Raw genomic sequence first — 19877 nt, 5'->3', positions numbered from 1 at the left:
TCAGTGATCATATACTTTTTATCTATTTCTAGTCACATTTAGTGTTATGGAACATTTTGTAAAACAAATCAGTTCTTGTTAGTCCTAACGTAAGATTTCCCATGTCAGAAAATCTAAAGCTACCTGAGACTTTCAAAGCACAAACATTGCCGACTCCTTCCAAAAAATTTTCCTTTGGTTTTTTTTGGATTCCCTCCAAAAATTCTGTCTCTTCACAGAAAATATTACCATAGCAACAACAACACACGACTTTAAAGTCTGTTTATGTGGGGCGTCCATCACACAAATGCCAGGGAAAGTTGTTACTAAGGAAAGGGAAAGTAACAAAAATAGGGCACCTTCTGACCAATCAGCATATAAATAAACAGACGTGAATATAAATCCTTTACAAAGATAGAACATCCTGCGTATGCCTAATAGTGCCTTCATAATTATCCCAAAGCTTCCCTCAGAGCGAAGTTATTTTCCTGTCAGTCATAATCAGACAGAAATTTCCTGATGAAATCCTAATCAATACTGATTATAAACCTGATCCTCATATTACAGACGTTCATGTTGCAATTCCAAATGACAGAATAAGTACTTTTATAATTCCTGCTATATTTAGGAAGCAATGGTCAAGCTGCCAGAGCGCACAGCTCTCACTCGGAGGTTTGTACAATAATGGCTCACTAATGTAATGGCTCACTAATATAATGTAAGCAGGGTTTCAACTAAGCTGTGTTTAACAATGAGCTTCATGTATTAATCTGTAAAAGTTGTCCGTCAATTTTTGCATAAAGCTAACAAAAAACGTGGTTAGAAAAGTTGCAGAAATGCTATTTTTCTTTGTACTCGCGTGCATACGTTGAATCCCAATCACCAGCAGATTACTGATATGTCTGTAAATTACTGATCATCCATAAAGAGCAAAGCTCAGTGAGCTGAAATGACAAGTAAATTGATAAAAAAAAAAAAAGATTTCTCATACGAAGAAGTCTATGAACTTTAGACTCACATATATGCCTATATATAAGCAGAGGTCTAAATGTAGAGACAAATGGCAGAAAAGCAGAACGTTTCAATTAGATGTGACATGAGAGAAATAACTTCTGCATTTAAACCAGTTAGTCTCGGACATCGTGCACATAACACAGCGAAACTGCTATTTTAAAATTGTCAGAGATGGCAGTGTAAGTGCTAACTATCTGATCAGTTCTATGCACTTCTAATGCCATAGCTAAGTGGCTATGCTAAATGGCAATATATAAGCAATTTGAACTTCACAGTATGTTCCATATATCAAAGTTAAGTAATCCATACAAATTATATGAGTCGAAAAAAAGACAGAACGTGTCCCGCTACAACAGTCAAGTGGAGTCTGAAGATCTGTTTCGATGTACCGTGTGCATGTTGTAGTTACAGAAGTACTGCAGTAATGTTAATGCATCAGGCAGCCGCAGCATGCGAAGGTTCACTCCCTTCTTTTTATTATGAGCTAAAGGCTCTCTGTTCCCTTCCACAGGTAAAAGTACATGTTTAGCCCCGAAGTAAACATTAACTCAATAAGTATAGAGTTTATTTGTTGAGCCAAGGAGAGCTGTCGCACTATGTAACGTGTGGTTCTGTTTATATTAGTGCAGAAAGGTGGGTTTGTGTATGAGTCAAGAGCTTCGTTAAAAATGACACTATACATTATGATCACAAGGCTGGATTACGCTGGTGCCAATTAATTTCACTTCTCTCAGGGTTTTCCTCTCTCTTCGATGTCTGTCCATCTTCCTCCTGTCTTGACCTGGTCTCTAAGGTTGTGTAAAAGTGAGTTCCATTTCCTGCTAGGCCTCATTATGATCTCACGGCGGTACAATCAGCATATACAATCAAACGGAAGTGGATGTTGGGATGGAGAGGAGGCATTAAGACTTTCGTGTGTGTATGTCCAAAGGAACCTGAGCTGCATAATATGCTGGAGAGCTGTAGGTGTGTGTTTGTGTGTAAGAGCAAGAGGAGGAGAGAGAGAGAGAGAGACAGAGAGAGAGAGAGAGACAGAGAGAGAGAGAGAGAGAGAGCTCTAAGCAGTGCTTAACATCAGCTAACCTGTCATTCTGTCACTCATTATCACATTCAACACAAAGTCAAAGCCAAGCCGCCGCTGTTTAACATTCTCTAACTGTCTTTCGCACTCACACACACACGGACACAGATGTTTAGAAGAAAGCACAGTAACTCAAAGAGGCCATTTAAATCAGACTGGCATGCACTGAAAGTAGCACTTGCACTTTCTACCCTGCAATAATACTGCATATATCCGAGCTTATTCTCACGCTGAGCCTCATGTTGAACCACAGGTACAACACAGAACACACACCTGATGGTATGATGGTATTCCACACTGGGTTTGTGTCATAAGTGTTCATTTTCTATAGTCGTATGCCATTAAGGAGCGGCGTGCGTACTTCAACCCTGCACAGAAATCGATTACAGATGCATTGCTCAAAGCTGTGAGGATAGCATTCATACTGTACAGTGTTGAGCAGGTGGGAGCCTGTATGATACGGAGGTGTGGGTTTTGCCGCCTGAAAAGCAGAGCAGGGAGTATACTTGGTTTCTGTGAAGCAGCACAGGGAAGACAGGAGAGCAGCGAGAGGCTGTGATCTGTTAGGGTTTCTTTTTTTTTATTGAAATGTCTGTAATGGCTCTGATGCTGGAGGGGGTTAGTAATTGGAGAGCACGGTGCTGCGTGCAGTTTAATTGCTGGCTGATTATCGGCTCTTAGAAGTTCAGTCACACTGAGTTGGTGCCTCTCTGTCCTTGGGTATATATATATACTCACTGTGTGTGTGTGTGTGTGTGTGTGTGTGTGTGTGTGTGTGTGTGTGTGTGTGTGTGTGTGTGTGTGTGTGTGTGTGTGTGTGTGTGTGTGTGTGTGTGTGTGTGATTTTCATCCACTGTGCAGCATAGTCAGCCTGGAGGATAACAGCAATATTATATCGCCCTCTAGTGGGCATCGATAACTAAACGCAACACCAGCTTTTTTTTTTTTTAAATGGATGTAATCTCTTTCCACTGCATCTGTAGTCTACCTGCAATAACCACAGACAAGAACTGACACGTTTTTCCATGTTGGGAAAGGAGCATTAAAAATGCATGTTGCAAAACTAACGTTTAATAAAAGATTTGCATCTATAAGAATGCATGGATCTACATTATTAGAGTAAGACAAATTCAACACTGTAACCAATGCACTCTGACAGTAAAGGTGTTGAATACATGATTAGATAGTCATTGACTGTGGTTTGGCTGTGTACTTTTTGGTCTTTTTTATACTGGAGCAATACACTGAAAAATATGGGAAGAAAGTATTTATTTCTTTATTTTTATGGAGTCACGGCTAGCCAGTGAGACCCACATCGTGAGTCAGTGCAGATTCATTTTAGTTTCTTACATAGACTCTGCATAGATCCTGCATAATACTACAGACCTCAGACTTGTTCAATGTTGCGTAATGTTGACATGTTTCCTACTTTAGAAGTTTATATTAAGGGATTTGATATGGATTCTGTGTATGTATGTTCCCTGACAGAGCAAGAGCCAATACAGCAAGGGAGTAATCACTTACAAACTAACTGTGACGCCCAGTACGAACCTGACCGTAACCTGCCGAGTCTCTAACAGTCTGGGCACAGCCAGCCAGGACATCGAAGTGTCATCCTGTAAGTACTGAAGCCTCTCGATGTCTGGGGACTGGGTGCATACTAACATACTAGCTCTTTTGTTCCCTCTACTCACTGTTTGTCTTCACACACACACACACACACACACACACACACACACACACACACACAGATAAGCCGATATACAGTAGAAGCTCTATTGTAAGAGTGAAGCTTTAATTCTTCCTGGGCCACATCAGCAATTTTGTGCGTGTATGAAGGGCAATAATCGAATCCTGTTTATTTCATTATATATAGTCTGTTCCTTTTATAAACACCAGTAACTTAAGATATGAAAGTAGAAAGAGGGGCAGGTTGGATTATTACTTAGCATGATTGCTACACACGTCCAGGGTCGAGGGTTCGATTCCTGCCTCTGCCCTGTGTGTTAGCATGTTCTCAATGTGCTTTAGGAGTTTTCTCTGTGTACTCATGTTTAGTGTATGTGCGATTGCTCACTCCAGTATGTTGGCAGTCTGTCTTGTCCCCTGAGTACCCTGGGATAAGCTCCCAGCTCCCTATGACCCTGTGGAGGATAAGTGCTATAGAAAATGGACTGTAGGAAAAAGTATTGATAAGAAAAAGAAGTGCCCATTGTAGTCTCAAGGTCCTGTTTTTAGCACACAGAAGTGGATGTGAAGTTGCCATCCTCGTCAAAGCCGTGCAGTTTTTCTGCTCAGCGCAGATGTAAGGAGTGGTTATTCAAGCTTTCCTGTCAGTTTGAACCAGCATGGATGTTCTGTTCTGTCCTCTCTCCTCAACAAGCTGTTTCCACCCGAAGAACTTTTGCTTACTGGAGGTTTTGTTTTGTTCCCACCGTTCTGTGTGAGCTTAAGATCCCAGAGCAGCAGAATCTGAACTCCTCAGTCCAGGTTGTCTATCACCATTCACCAGGCTACAGTTAACGTTTCCCTCGTTCAGATGTTTCATCTGTTTGAGATGCCCTGTTTCTGCAGGACAGTTCCCTAAGCCATGGGTCTGGTTTGAATCCTGCACCGAGTAGATTATTACATTATTATTCAGTATGTTTTTTTACAAGTTTGCGCAGGTTAAATGAAACGAGGCACCGAGCTGTGTTTGCCCTGCAGGCTTGAGTTTGACACGTGCACTAAACCAAGCTCATGTGGGTACCTGAAAGAGATCAGCGTTGCATAAATGTATGATCACACAGTATAGTGTGGATGAATGGAAGTATTGTGAAAAGGTGAAAATGTGTGTGTGTGTTTGTGCTGTTGTGTCTTTCTTTCTCTAACACGTAGTTATCATATACTTCATCATCCTCATTCTTCTCTTGTCTCTGTTCCTACTCACAGTCTTTCTCGGCTCTGGATTTCTGGTTCTGTTAGCCGGGGCTGGGGTGCTTGACTCTTCCTTCTGATCTGAATTTCTGATCTTTCACCTCTCCGGCCATCTCAGCATGATAGTAGCCTCCTCCTTTCTAAAAGTTGACATGTAGAAATGACGTATTAAGATGTGATCTTTAATTATGAATTCGATTTTTTTTATTATTCTGCTTTTGTTTGTTTTCTGAAACCACGCTTATGGTGGTGGGCTCAGTCAGTACGTTTTTGGATTACTGTTGGCATTAAAGTTAATTTGATTTCATATCTGATTTCAGTACAGGAAGAGAGAAAAGATCATTTTAAAGGTAAGAGCTCGATTTTGTTTTGTTGGTCTTTCAGTAGAATAGTACATAAAGTGTGCTGAAAATCCCTCTCTCTGTGTCTGGAGCCCAGTTGATCTGGAAGGGGTGTCAAGCATCCCGGCATCAAGACATTATTATTTTTCTTTTGTCTCATTTTTTCTTTAGCATCTCACCTGTTAACTATTCATTAAACTTGCTATTCGGACACCTTGTTGCAACTGTATACACCTTCTGTTGTTCACCGTTTTCTCGTGCTGCTGTTGGTCTCCACAGACGACGACGATGACAAGGCCAAGGTGATTGTCGGTGTGGTGGTGGGTCTCATAGTGGTAGCCGCACTAGTAGGCACCATCTACTGGCTGTACATGAGGAACAGGTATTCAACTCAATTCATTTCACCTTCATACAGATTAATGCTATTAGCAGTAAACGCTGTTAGACGACAGCTTCATGGAAATCGGGATGTAGATTTCGATTCCTGAAATGATGTGAAAATGAAAAGAGGAATCAGGCTCTAAAGGGAATCCTTCTCCTTCTCCGTGACACTGATTGGAAGTGTGATTATGAATGGTTATCATGGCAGGGTACAGGTGTAGAAGAGTGAAGGCAAACAGTGTGTTGAAAGGATGCTCATTATGAGCACTTTGTACTTCACCGGCTGTCTTCTTCTTCCTAGTTATCTTTGTGTCAGGGATAATCAAAATCTAGGATTATTTTTGCTGACTTCTATTAAGGTGGAGAGATTTAGCAGCACTAGGCACACACACACACACACACACACACCACATAGTTCACAGCACTTCACTTATAAGCAGATACAGCTCCGACACTATTCCATGAGGAGAGTTTTACACTCTGCACGTGTGAAGCTCTAATTTAATTTTGTGGGTCTGGGAAGAGCAATAAACCAAGGCTGTTGGATTTCTAATATATTTTCTATGCTATGTATTAATACCAATGACCTAGGATATGAAAGTAGAACGCAGGGCACAGTGACTTAGAGGCTGGAACGTTTGCGTCACACTGCCAGGGTTCCACTTCCTCTGCCCTGTATGTGTGGAGTTTGTATGTTCTCCTTGTGCTTTGGGGATTTCTCCAGGCCAAAGACATACATTATAGGCAGATTAACATCTCTAAAGTGTGTGTGTGTGTGTGTGTGATTGTGCCTGTGATGATTAGCACCTCTCCTTCCACCTCGCTTGTCCTGCTGGATAAGCTTCATGTTCACAGTAAAAGTGGATGGATAGGAAAAACCTCTCTGTAGTACGTTCTCGTTCCACGAAATATGGAAGACTACCAGTTTAGTTCTTTTTTTGAAGTGGAAGTGAAATTATACCAGAATGCTAGATTTTCTCTGCTCAGTATTTTTAGTGAAGCATTGACCCGTAGTTGTCAGTCCGTGGGGTCGGAGCGAGATCGACTCAAAGTCGATACATCTGTCCGACTCGATGGAGTAGTGAGGAAAAGTGCATATATCATCCTTAAGACACATTTGAGGAAGTAAACAGAGATCATTTCCGACCGGAGTAGTTGTGTCCTTAATAATTTACACCCAGTGTCAGGATTAAATTAACTGTGGCTTAAAATCAGTGGCTTCCATTATATTCTTATTGACACTGACTGAGTGTTATACAGACACACGCACTGCACTCAGAGGGTCGTGTGGATTAGCAGAATGAAGATTGATACGTGTGACATCTGGGAAAAAGACATCACAGTAGATATACAGTATAGTCAGAAAACAATACCAAGCCCTGCAGTCCTCCTTTAAGACCTCATCCTCAGCACAAGGCTAGAAAACATTCAGGACATCACAGCAGCTCGATTAGCCACTCAAATGGTTGTGTAATGACCAGCAAACAAAACTTCATTTTCTTGTCATTTAAAGATGAATGAAGTTCAGAATCATTTCTTTCCCCCAAAACAGAATCGGAATCATTGTGCACAGAGATAGATCTGCCTTCTAGCCCACGCAGTAACTCCATATAGAAGAAATGAAGCACAGATACACCATTTAATCAAATTCTGTCTATGCCATAACTGCTGCAGTGCTAATGCTGCTCCATGACAAGTAACAGTAATGAAAACAATGGCGCTTTAAACAGGAACATTTTGCTGTGATTAGTCCGGGATTAGTCCTAAAGGGTCGGGTTTATTAGATATACTGATCCATTAAGTAAACAAGCAGCCGGAATGTTGTGCGTATCAGAGGAGAAGGTAAGAATCAGTCTGAATTGTAACACAGCGATGTATTTCTCAGACAAGGCACCTGGAAGACGGGCGAGAAGGAGGCGGGCACCTCAGAGGAGAGCAAGAAGCTGGAGGAGAACAACCATAGACAAGAGCCATAGAGTGACTCACACACAGGACTGAGACACAGAGACGGTCAGCTTCTCATCTGCTCTCTAATGCTTTTCCTGACATCTAATGATTATTGAATGGAAGTAATTGAAGGATTATTTAAAGCTCTGCACGATGAGAAAACCCTGACGAGAAGGGCATCATACATACAGTATAATAATCATGATGTGTAGAAATCACAGAGGGTTTAATGATTGCCAACACGACGCAGACATGTGGGTTTTATTTTTGGGGGGATTTTTAGTATTAGATAGATATAGGTTGTATATCTAAATTTGTCTATTTCTCTTTCTCTCTGTGACAGAAGAGAGGCCTTGTCACACTGAATGTGCTGTACAACACAACAACATATCCATCATCTGATCTGAGACTCCTGATAGGCTGTCAGGCTGCGTATACATGCACATCACTGAAACGCCTGGAATATTTCTAGACCCTCGCCTAACCCAAGACAAACAGTTCCTCCAAGCAAAACCCCCAACACCATGCAAGAATTAATAACACACTTGTTGTAAAGAAAAAAAAAATTAGTATGCACTGAAAACTGTGTCTTTTTCGTTCTGTTTGATTTGATCTCCTTGTGTTCCTTGTGAATGATCTCCTATTTTTTTCCTCCATGCGCGTTGCTGGTGTGATGGGTTCAGCTATCCTACTTTAATCCCTCTCTTTTTAGTAGAAAAAAAAAATTACTGTACACTTTTCAGGCCTTTGTAAATATGTCACTGGTGAGCACATTCTCTTTGGTCAGCGCTGAGATTGCTGTATAATTCAGGTTTAAGTAACGCAGGATTAAGGAAACCTGCAGGAATTTGGAGAGATGAAGACTTCACTGCTGTTACACTCACGTTCTCTGTTTAGGTTTATCGTGTGTTTTGTGCCACTTCGATCAGAATCAGTATCAGTATAGGTTTGTTGCCTCCCGATTCCCGTCGGCTCCAGAAGCGAAGTTGATTTCCTATGAAGGGTTTAGAACACATTGTATATCGATAGTTAGAGGAATATTAGTAGCAAGCTCTGTGGGTTTCAGTTATAAATTTGATGTTTATTGTTAAAAACAGGGCTGACAGAAAGCCATCCAAAGCCGATTACCGGTGGTAAAACAAAACAAAACAAAAAAAAACACATTAAACAGGGTGATTATATGGAATAGACACTAAGTCCAAAGTCATAACTCATATTTTATATCCATCAGCAATCACACAGGACACTTGATTCTCCAGCTCAAGCAGCAGAGGAGCATAAAATCCACCCAGAGTGACACTCGTACCACTTTCCTCAGCCTTGCACAAAGCCTTAATGCCTACTATTTATTTAAAAAAGAGAAAGAAATGAAGTTTAGTGTAGTTTCTTTGTGCCAGAGAGAAGGTTCTTCTGCCTTGATATCTCTCAGCTTGTGTAGGTTGTCTATAAGGTGTAGTGCACTTTTGTTCATATACATCAGTGCTGGATCATTCTGTATGCTGTTTTTAATTTTATTTTATTTTATTACTCTATAATATGACTGATTTAGTCCCACACTGTAGTTTTTAGCCTGTGATAGCTTGAGGCTTTGTTCTTTTAACTGTGGTCTGAAGAGGTTGTAAATATGTCCAGTCTTTGTGTCTTAGCTCATGTTTGGGTATTTATGTTGTGTATGAGGTTAGCTGCACTTCGCCTGGGCATTAGTTAGCTAGAAACCCCTCCTCCTCCTCCTCTTCCTCTTCTGTTCCACATACACTTATTTATTTTCAGAATGTACCACTTTAAGGTGATTATGTGAGCTATTTGGCGACGCTAAGATTTAGAGTCTTTCTGGATGTATTTGGGATTTTTTTGTTTTTTTTTTCTCATGCATATATTATTTTTTATTTCAAACCATCAGGGCAGCAGTGAAACCAAAGAGGGTAACTGAGAAGAAGGCCATAAAAGTGTTTGTAAATACCAACTTTTGGTTTTGTACTTTTGTTGAAAATAAAGTGTACATTTTGAAGGTAGTGTTTCTGCTCTTTTTTTTTCACCCTCAATCCATGCATCAGTTTAACAGAGTTAATGATCGTTAACACTGAAAAAGATGTCGCTGTTATTCTCAAACCAACCAGATTGTTATGTGGAAACGGGATATCTCTGGTCCTGGTCCTCAGATATGTCTCGGAATAAAATGATAAAAATTTATACATAACACTACAAACTCAACTTCACTGGACCTTTCACTCATCTTACGTCAGACTGTGATCCTCAGCTACAAAAGAAAGGGTGACGTTTTATTTTGCAGAACAAGTCAACCCAGGTCAAGTTAAAGATTAATCCCTGGATGGTGGACTGGTCATTTATTAACATCATGAGGAAATCTGCCTCACACAAAACGGCACAATACGATGACATTTGTTTTTTTACCTTGCTAGATAAATGTTTTTTCACACATGGTGAATATCTGACTTTCACCAAGTCGTTAGATAGATACAGTACATGCCATAGGAAAGGGGACATGAGCCTAATCACGTCCTGCTTCACAGTCAGAATGTCATCTTTAAATGCAGAATTTTTTATCTTTCAATTTTTGGGCGTAAATAGAGACCAGAATTATGGCTGTGAAATATCTCAGTAGTTTGTATCTCTGTGTGAGTTTCCCAGACTAATACACGCACGCACACACACACACACACACACACAGGTTAGGGTGATGTCAGTGTTCCTGTTCCTCCCGAACACGTTCAGTACGTTTGAGGTCTTCAGTCCCTTTGCACACGATGTGTTCATGGAGCTCGCTTTGTGCACAGGAGCGTCATCATGCTAGAACAGGTTTGGGTCTCTTCGTTCCAGTGAAGGGAAAGTAAGACACTGTATGCTATTGTATGCGTCGACTTTGTGGCAGTGTGAGATGTCAGGTGTCCACATACTTTTGTACATTAAACTATACGAATGAACTTTAACGAGCTACCGAATGAATTTAAAATCTGTCCTCTGAAAGAATGATAGCGAATTGTACAGTAACTGAATTGAAAGAGCTCGTTTTTGCACTAAGCAACTGACAAAATGTGTTAATGATACATTTGACACTGTAAGCATGTGTCTTCTTACTAATTTAGGGATTTCACAGCAAGCCTTCAAAGAAATTCTGATTTAAAAGCCACATTTAAAAAGGAAACGTGTTAATGAGAGGTCAGTCTGCTAAACTGTTTATTTTTTATGTCATGAGTAAAAATGAGTGTATGAGTTTGAGACCTGCTTTAAGTGAATCATTGGTCCTAGTTCTGGTCATAGTACCACAGTCGGCTTTGTTTCAGTGACTTATTTACTGGGATTAGTATAAAGCAGGCATGTGCAATATTATCTGAAAAGGGCTGGTGTTTGTGCAAGATTAACACTCGACTCGACCTGTTTAATCATCTGACCTTGGCTTTAAATAGACGATGAGGTGTGGCTTCTGCTTGGTTAGAATTAAAACCTGCTTTAACTCCAGCCCTTATCAGACCAGACCGGACACTCCTGTAACAGAAGCTATCGTTTAGACACAGTGTATAGCTAAGTAATCCAGCACTATTTTGAATGTGAATTAAAAAACCATTTATTATTGTGCTTTGATCTTTATATTTTAATCCGAATCCTCAGGTCCCGAACTCTTCTGTTCGAGACTCGAATCACTTCCACACCAAAACACACAACATTAATGTTAATACTGGCTTTTATAAAACATTTTCACAAGAACAAATCGCAAGTTAACATCATTACTGAACAATGAAAATAATCTCAGGATTTTTTTTTTTTTTTAACAAAGTATAAATAAATTGCACACGTTACACGATCCACAAAGGATTATTCACTGAGGGAAAAAAAATCATTAAAAAAAATAATAAATCATCATAAAAAAGAAAGAAAATAGAAACCGTCCCACCCTCTGCAATCCTATCGAAGGCCACTTTGTGTGTCAGAAAGAGGGGTGAGTTCTGGTGAGGACTTGAGACCTTTGGCAGGGGAAGAGAAAATACCAGTGCAAAAACAAAGCTTTAAGTGGAACATGTGGGTGATGCCAATCTGCTTTAATGAGGGAAAGAAAAAAAAAGAAAAAAATCACATCACTGCCCTCATCTTGTTTAAAGTCTCAATCAATAGTTTGAATCGTTAAACGGAGTGTTACGTTAGTCGCTGCTAACTCATCTCTCACTACTCAACTCTGGCTACTACAAAATTCACAAGATAACACAACTTCCTTATTCTGAAATGACAGCATGGCGTTGTTTTCAAAGGTCTGGAAAGTCAAAAGCGAGGAAATGATTTCTCTCTGTACCAGACGACTAGCGCCGACGGCTGCAACCTGATAGCCTTCGCTATGTAACTGTTCGACCGTGAAGGAAATGCTGTGTTCATGATCATCTTGATTTCTAAAGAATGTGCAGAGCAGCTTAGAGATGTAGCTGCTGATTGCTGATCAGTCCTGCTTATGACCTCAGGGCTTTACACACAGGATGCACTGCTATGAAACTGCACTCATTTATACAAAAGCCTTCCTCTGGAAATGAAGCTCAACAGGAACAAATACATTCAGAGGCCTTTCATTTGGCAGCTAAAGAGGAAACGTGGCACATGAAAGCGAAAGAGGAAGTGTGTGCTGATGTACAGTATATGTTACAATGAAATTCAAGCCTTGACAAGGAATTGCTGCAGCTAGGACCCTGTATGGTATTCCATTAACTAGGGCAGCTTTAAGGCATAACTACCCGTGCCTTGTTTTAGAAAGTGGACGTGGCCAAGTTTTGGCAATCCTTTATAATCAGGTTCATTTTTAGCAGCACATTGTTACTACTGTCAGAGGCAGAAGAAAGCAGATTTTTCCCAGTGTTTTATACTCAATATTGGTCTGTAATTATGTCTTATTTGAGAGAGAGAGAGAGAGAGAGAGAGAGAGAGAGAGAGAGAGAGAGAGAAGGGAAATAGGTAGAGATGTACTGCTGAGTCAAACTACAAAAACGAGTAAATCTGCTGTAGGCAACTGTGTCAGTGACTCCTCATCAGATACGAGTTGCCGATGGTTAAAAAGAAATATTCTGCGAACAGATGAAGGCTTAAAGGCAATTCCTCCGGCAAAACTTGAGAGTATATCGATATTCCACATTATGCAAGCATGCTGAATCTTAAACTGGTCATATAGCATTATAAACCATACAGTGTATGTCAGCCTTATGCAGGACTTGATTTGAGTTGATTGTAAAAAAAAAAAAAAAAAAGGTGGTGCATCAGCTACAATCCACTGAAACCATCTCTCTCTCTCTCTCTCTCTCTCTCTCTCTCTCTCTCTCTCTCTGTTGGAATAGAATGGACTTCATTAAATTGTAAAAGGGAGATAATGTGTCACTATAACGGATGCACTCTACTGTTCTTAATAGCAGAGTTTGTCTTTCTCACAGTTCTTCACTCAGAGGGAGGGAGCAGTCGTAAAAGCAAAGCGCGCACACACACACACACACACACACCATGGGGTGCAATTTCAACTGATCACCATGAAAACAACAGACAAATTTGACAGAACTACAAAAGTATGTGTGTGTGTGTGTGTGTGTGTGTGTGCGCGCGCATTACACTAAGGCTTGCAGCAGCAGCAGCACAGCTGGCAGGAGAGGCAAAAACAGCCTGCAAAAAACTGGCAACATCAACAGTCAGGACAGAGTTCAATTCAATTTTAATTTTAATTCAGTCTATTCCAGTCCTACTGGGATATGCAGCAGTCTGCAGCAAAATATTAGCTGTATGAACAGATTTGCAGCTCCTCTACTAAACAGAGCAAAACAGAGTGGCACTGAGCAGAGAGCGGCAGCAGCATTAAGCCACCACGCGGCACAGCACTGTAAACACAAGGCTTTTTTTCACAGGTTCCACGTTCTGACCCCTTTACTTTCCTCCCCGAGCCTGGCTAGGCATCAAGCCCAATGTCTCTCTCTCACTCTCTCCAAGTCCCAGCCGGATGCCTGTACTGTGAGCCAGGTCAGTAGGGGAGTCGCCCTGCATGCTGCCCGTCTGGCGCCCATGTTGAGTCAGACGGAGGACGGAGGCATTTGGCTACAGGTTCAGTCTTGGTGCCACCAGGGCAAACTCACGCAAAATGTTGCGTGCTACGTCCACTTTATTCTGAGCTATCATCAGCGCTCTCTTAACATCGTCGAACGAGTAGCCCTCACCCATCAGCTTGGCGATTTTGGCGTCCACGTTCTCATGTGAGTACTCGGGGGGTCTTCGATGCAGGATCTCTGGAGGGGTCTTGCGAGGAAAGGGCTTAGGCGGTCTGGCGGGTGCCTGCAGACCATCTCCGGCAACTGGTGGACAGAAACGAAGCTATGCTCCATTAAACAGGTCATAAAGAATAAATAAGGCCAATCAGCTCTGATTCATCTTAAGCTCACAGACACACTAAGAGCGATGCAGAGTCATGGTTAATAATTCAGAAAGACTGCACTTCTCTCTCGCTAAAGGCTGAACTAACATCCTAACACAATTATAGTACATTACAGGATTGTATACGTTGTGTATCTGGGGTGCCTACAGTCTTTCCCCATCCACTCATGCACTGTGCACTTGTGTTCACATCTAGATCGTGCTAATTCCGCATGATCAATCCACCTACTGGGATGTTTCTGATAGGTGAGTGTAAACTGGAGAACCCAGACAAAAACCATCTGAATACAGTACCTATTTTACTTTACGCATTATAAATATTAATTCATTCATTTTCTACCGCTTATCCGAACTACCCGAGTCACGGGGAGCCTGTGCCTATCTCAGGCATCATGGGGCATCAAGGCAGGATACACCCTGGACGGAGTGCCAACCCATCACAGGGCACACACACTCTCTCTCATTCACTCACACACTACGGACAATTTTCCAGACATGCCAATCAACCTACCATGCATGTCTTTGGACCGGGGGAGGAAACCGGAGTACCCGGAGGAAACCCCCGAGGCACGGGGAGAACATGCAAACTCCACACACACAAGGCGGAGGCGGGAATCGAACCCCCAACCCTGGAGGTGTGAGGCGAACATGCTAACCACTAAGCCACCGTGCATTATAAATATAATATTAAAATATACAGTAACAATAGCATCAAATGTGAAAAGTTATCGATTTGCCCAATTAATTTGCAATTCAGGAGCAATTTTCTGTGTGAAAACAAACCTGCTATGATAATGCTCTTCCCCAAAAAACCCCAAATCATCCAGGGTTGAAACGCGAGTACACTGAGTGTGAAAACGCCCCAAGACTACATATATGATATAATATTAGATCATTACAACATACATGATGTAGGAGGCAGCTGGTCGTACTCTTGCGTTGAGTTTCGGACTGCGCTTTCACCAGTCTGTCTCCGAACGGGCGGGAAAGGGGCTGAACTGCTCCGAACGTCCAGGAAAGCGTCTGATTATTAAACACATAAATTGGGACACGGTTAAAGTTCCGTCCTGACTTAACCACTACAGACGTTCTCGGAAGTCACTGCAGAGATAAACAGCATGGGTTTAATAAAAGGAACTGGCCTAAATTTTGTTGCTAGTTTATTATGAACAAGTTTGTTATAACTAGCTAAATCAATGACAAAAACAAAGACTGAATGACAAAAACAAAGACGATGTGATGAAAAAGAAATGTTTAATAAACATAATGCAAAACATGATTCATGTAATGAGGACCTTATTATCTCATCATACTACAGTGCTGCTAAACGCTCGGCTGTGATTGGTCAGAAGTTGCTCTGATATTAGTGCCAGGTGCGAGGTTTAGATTTGTGTGATATTTCTAACACAAACACATTTGAGAATTATTTCTGAAAGGAGTCTCTCAGCACTTTGTGGCAGTAAGAGTTAAAGTTTTAGACTTAAACGTTAGATTTTTGGTTTTAAGACTTTGTGAAAGAACTGCAGCAGGTAAACAAGAAAAAAATAACTGAACAGCATTTTGTTGTTAAACGTTGTGTGTAGTTGTAGGATGTATGTTGAAGTTACCTGAGCTGAGAATGAAGTGTCCGGATGAAGGCCGAGCCGCTCTGGGACAGGATGGAGACGATGAGGAGGAGGAGGAGGAGGCATCTGGGAAGCTGTGTCTAACAGGGGGTGGAGGAGGCGGCTGTGATGGAGGTGCTGTGTTAAATGGATCTTCTGCTGGCAAGGCTGGACAGGACACATGCCAAAAAATAAATATATATATTTAAATCACCTGCATCTTTAATGTTAATGTTTCACCACCAGATGGCGACACTACAGTGCAACTACAGCAGCAAAGGTCATGGTAGGATTTAAGATCGATTACATTCATCGTGACCTACATAAGTCAAATATTTACATGGTTATGAAGAGATCAGAATTTTCTCTTTCCATTATTCAATATATTTAAATATTCAATGCAATTTATGTGAGGAATGAACACTCAAACCTCAATCATTAATAAGCAATCAGGACCTGATATCAAAATTTCATGAGAATTGAACGAGCGGATGAACTCCTATTTGCCTTTGATCACCAAATGATCTAAAGAAATATTAATGAAGGCACCAGACCCAGACTCGCACCTGATCCTACTGAGAGAAGCTCTTCAATAAAAATGAATATTACTCATCATCTTTAACATCGTTTAAGCTTCTATTGAGAATCAATGACCAAAGTATACAGGAAATGCCAGTAAACCAACAATGTAGGAGACCAGCATGTATTTCTGTGAGAGGAGCCATGTTATTGTTTACCTTGTGGGGGCAAAAGGATATCGTAGTCTGCTGGAGTTCGGTTGTTGTGGAGGGGACAGTGTGTTGCAGAGACGACCCCCGAAACAGACACACCTGAGTCAAAGCCACCTGATTGAAATAATATACAATTACATCGATCTACTGCTCCATACACTAAAGAGACACAGCACAATGAGCTCACACACACAAACTGCTGCTTTTAATACACACCCAGCACCTGCTTTTATTTTTCAGCCTCGCGGTATTCCGCACATACGCACACACACGCATTCACATGCTCACATGCTCACTCGCACACTCGTACACAATTTCTATCACAACTAAGAGCTCACTTAAATACAGCAGACATAACATTAGTGTTTACCGTGCTCTGGAGCTTTCGGCTTCTTCTCTTCTGAGCTCACATCTGACGAGATATCTGAAGTCCTACACAAAAAGACAGAGGGTTTGTTTCTTATTTCAGTTACAAGGAACCACACTGAATATCATCATCCAAAACAAATGTTTATGTGCTTAAATCTCTGCTAACAATAGAAACTCTGCTAAGAAATCTGCTCTGCTTACAGCTCATTTCTGGATTCTATAAAATGAACACAGGCCTCTTTATTCAGCGTATATAGTAGTCAAAAGTACACCAAACTAATGCCACAAGCACTTGTTTTGTTCTTGTCACACGCGCAACCACACACTTGAACCACATGCACACACAAACAAGCACACACACACACACACACACGGTTATAAAGAAAATGGTGGCAAGTAACCAGACAGTTTTTTTGGCAAAAAAAAGGAACAAGTTGTTCACTAGCTCCTGGTGTTTATTACTTAACTGTAGAGTCATTACATTTGAAAAAACTCTTGCCTTGTATAATGAAGCCAAGTTCTCTTTGTCATTTTATTTCAATTTAAACACTATCTCAAATATCTCAAGCCTTTTGCCAAGACTTCACCTGTTAGTCTTGACTGATAACAGCAGTGAACACGTTTCACTGAGCTTTTGCCCAATGTGTGTGTTACAGTCGGTGCTTGTCAAAGTATCCTGAACAACAGGGTCTTTTAAATGGAGTTGCATTTCCACAAGTCTAAAAGAAAGAGCCATGGACCAGAGATCATCTATTTTTAAGTAATGAACACAACTCATACAATCTGAGCTGAGAGTTAGTTACTGCTCAAGTTGCACTGAGAGTTTTAGGCACTGACTGTTGTGTACATTGTGTTATTCTTTAAATATGTGTACTGTGTGTGTGTGTACCTGTTAGGGATATGGACAGAGATGCATACAGGAGGTTGTGTGATGCACACAGGGTGAGAAGAGGGAATCTGATACTCATCCTCTGCCCTGTCGGTTACCCGAGATCTCTCCAAGCACATGCTGCTGAATGGGTTTGAAAACCTGCCACACACAAACACACACATTACCAAACACAATACAATGAAAACACTACCATTAACACTACTCATTATTAGTTCCTAGAAATGTCAGCACACAGCACACTGCTATCGGGCTTGAACAGCTGATTATGAGCCCTTTATGCAAGATCATTAGTAGCAAACAGAACCTAAATATCTGTGTGTGTGTGTGTGTGTGTGTGTGTGTGTGTGTGTGTGTGTGTGTGTGTGTGTGTGTGTGTGTGTGTGTGTGTGTGTGTGTAGTTAAACTATTTTACTGGTTGCTCAATTAAGACACTATTTTCTTAATCTTTAACCCAAATAAATAAATATATATAAAATATATCTAAAGGCACAAAGCATAGTCAAACTGTATTAAAATGATATTATTGGTTCGTAAGTATTTATTGGAGCCATTTTGTGTGTAGCTGCAGCCCTAAGACATGCTATAGAGCATACAGTGCACTACATAGATTTGATTATGCTACAGCCTTTGATCCTGAGCTCAGGTTATTGTCTGTGTGGAGCTCCACATGTTCTCCCTGTCTTCGCCTCCAGTTCCCTTCACCTCCTAAAGAAAACAAGCACTGCCACTAGGTTGGAAGAAGTGTGTGAATGTGGGCGTAATGGATTGGTGTCCCATCCAGTGTGTGTTCCCTGTGGTTACTGAAGATTAATGAATGAATGAATGCATGAATGAATGAGCACACAGAGTGAATTGGATGAATGGGAAGCCATTTGGTAGTGTCGGACGAGGTTGGACAACGAGGTTGGACAATATTCCACCTGCTAAAGTTAAATATGGAGGATTTTTCTCCCCAGCGATCAGAGCAAATAACAAGGCAACATTGCTGTGGGAAGATAAGTGAAAACAAATCAGCAAATCATTAAAATGGTGATATTTGCTTCCTTATGATTGTGATTGATTAGGTAAGTGATGCAACATTCAGCTTCTGTATCTGTATCTGAACAAAATTGTCCCAGTAATTCGAAGGAATTTGACAGTTATAATGCATCACCATCATGTAAACCACAGAAATATGGTACAAACAGCACAGACAGGAAATGTGATGATAAATCAGTGTGTGGTGCTCGAACACCATTATTCACCAGCGACAAAAAGGTCTTAGCGATGCATTAAACAGTGGATTCTCGATCATTCCTGGGACACACACCTTTTCTGAGCTCCCCTACAACACTGAAGATCACCCCAAACCTCATAGGTTTAGCACACAGTCACCTCACCTCAAAAATCATACGACAATCAGAGATGAACAGACAGATGAGTACGCACGCACACACACACAACAAACAGCTAGGAGAGAGCTGCACTTCTGAAATCTGATAAGAGGAAGATTACAATTCCCTGGTACAAGATCAGCATGCTATCAGTCACACTCGCACACAACTTCCTTTTTTTTCCATGGCCACTAGAGGGCAAAGTAAACACAATGTTAATAAGAAAACTGTTGCTCACTTCAGCTGTGAATCAGAACAGAGTGGGCAGGGTTCATTTCTCAGCAACACTAAGGCGTTTATGGAATTGTATTTTCCACCTCCTCAGCATCATTGAGCCAGAGTACTGTTAAAACAGTGACTCTGTGTGTATGTGTGTGTGTGTGTGTGTGTGTGTGTGTATTCACGCACGTGTCTGTGTGTTTTTTCCCTAAGGTGGAAAATTACATCAACAGTCGCGGGTATGTGAGCTGCTCATTACAAAGAATGTACTATGCCCTGAGCCAGCAGATCAGTGTGCACAGCTGCACTTTAGCCTCTAGCTACTGAACAAAGCACACAGAGGCAAACATACACGCGCACAAGCGCTAGCACACACCCAAGCAGCAGCCTCACAGGTTTCAGAAACACACTGCCATCCTGTACTCTATTCACTGCTCTGATTACACTCACACACCTTCATGCACTACGCAGTGACTGCAACCAAAAACCATTATTTGTCATTAATCTAAGTATTTTCACACACATAATGCCACCTAAATTCTATTCCACTGCCTATTTTAACAATACAGAAAGCTCGGGTGGTCGCAGCTATAATTAAATCTATACACCAAAAGCTCTTCCTAAGCCT

General features: G+C 41.1%; 2 protein-coding genes across 5 annotated transcripts in view; one reads left to right on the top strand and one right to left on the bottom strand.

Annotated features, from left to right (window-relative positions):
• alcama (activated leukocyte cell adhesion molecule a) overlaps positions 1 to 9667 on the top strand; it is a 60302-nt gene extending 50635 nt beyond the window's left edge. Inside the window, exons 12-16 of one of the 3 annotated variants that reach the window (XM_047805033.1) lie at positions 3563 to 3692; positions 5311 to 5340; positions 5611 to 5713; positions 7598 to 7722; positions 8006 to 9667. In XM_047805033.1, the coding sequence (XP_047660989.1) occupies positions 3563 to 3692; positions 5311 to 5340; positions 5611 to 5713; positions 7598 to 7688 (354 nt within the window). In that variant the 3' untranslated portion in view covers positions 7689 to 7722; positions 8006 to 9667. Of the gene's footprint in view, positions 1 to 3562; positions 3693 to 5310; positions 5341 to 5610; positions 5714 to 7597; positions 7723 to 8002 lie in introns of all 3 variants that reach the window. The other 2 variants (XM_027151300.2, XM_047805034.1) reach the window with 2 other exon arrangements.
• A 1674-nt stretch (positions 9668 to 11341) lies between these two features.
• cblb (Cbl proto-oncogene B, E3 ubiquitin protein ligase) overlaps positions 11342 to 19877 on the bottom strand; it is a 71627-nt gene continuing 63091 nt past the window's right edge. For both annotated transcript variants that reach the window (XM_027151287.2, XM_047805032.1), the window contains exons 14-19: positions 17655 to 17795; positions 16767 to 16828; positions 16403 to 16510; positions 15669 to 15833; positions 14968 to 15084; positions 11342 to 13982 (exon numbers count right to left, since the gene is read on the bottom strand). In XM_027151287.2, the coding sequence (XP_027007088.1) occupies positions 13729 to 13982; positions 14968 to 15084; positions 15669 to 15833; positions 16403 to 16510; positions 16767 to 16828; positions 17655 to 17795 (847 nt within the window). In that variant the 3' untranslated portion in view covers positions 11342 to 13728. The remainder of the gene's footprint in view (positions 13983 to 14967; positions 15085 to 15668; positions 15834 to 16402; positions 16511 to 16766; positions 16829 to 17654; positions 17796 to 19877) is intronic.

This window comes from Tachysurus fulvidraco, chromosome 20 (genome assembly GCF_022655615.1).
Source record: "Tachysurus fulvidraco isolate hzauxx_2018 chromosome 20, HZAU_PFXX_2.0, whole genome shotgun sequence".
NCBI classification, from domain to species: Eukaryota; Metazoa; Chordata; class Actinopteri; order Siluriformes; family Bagridae; genus Tachysurus; species Tachysurus fulvidraco.
The sequence above is the reverse complement of the archived record's forward strand: the minus strand, read 5'-3'. Positions and strand labels throughout refer to the sequence as shown.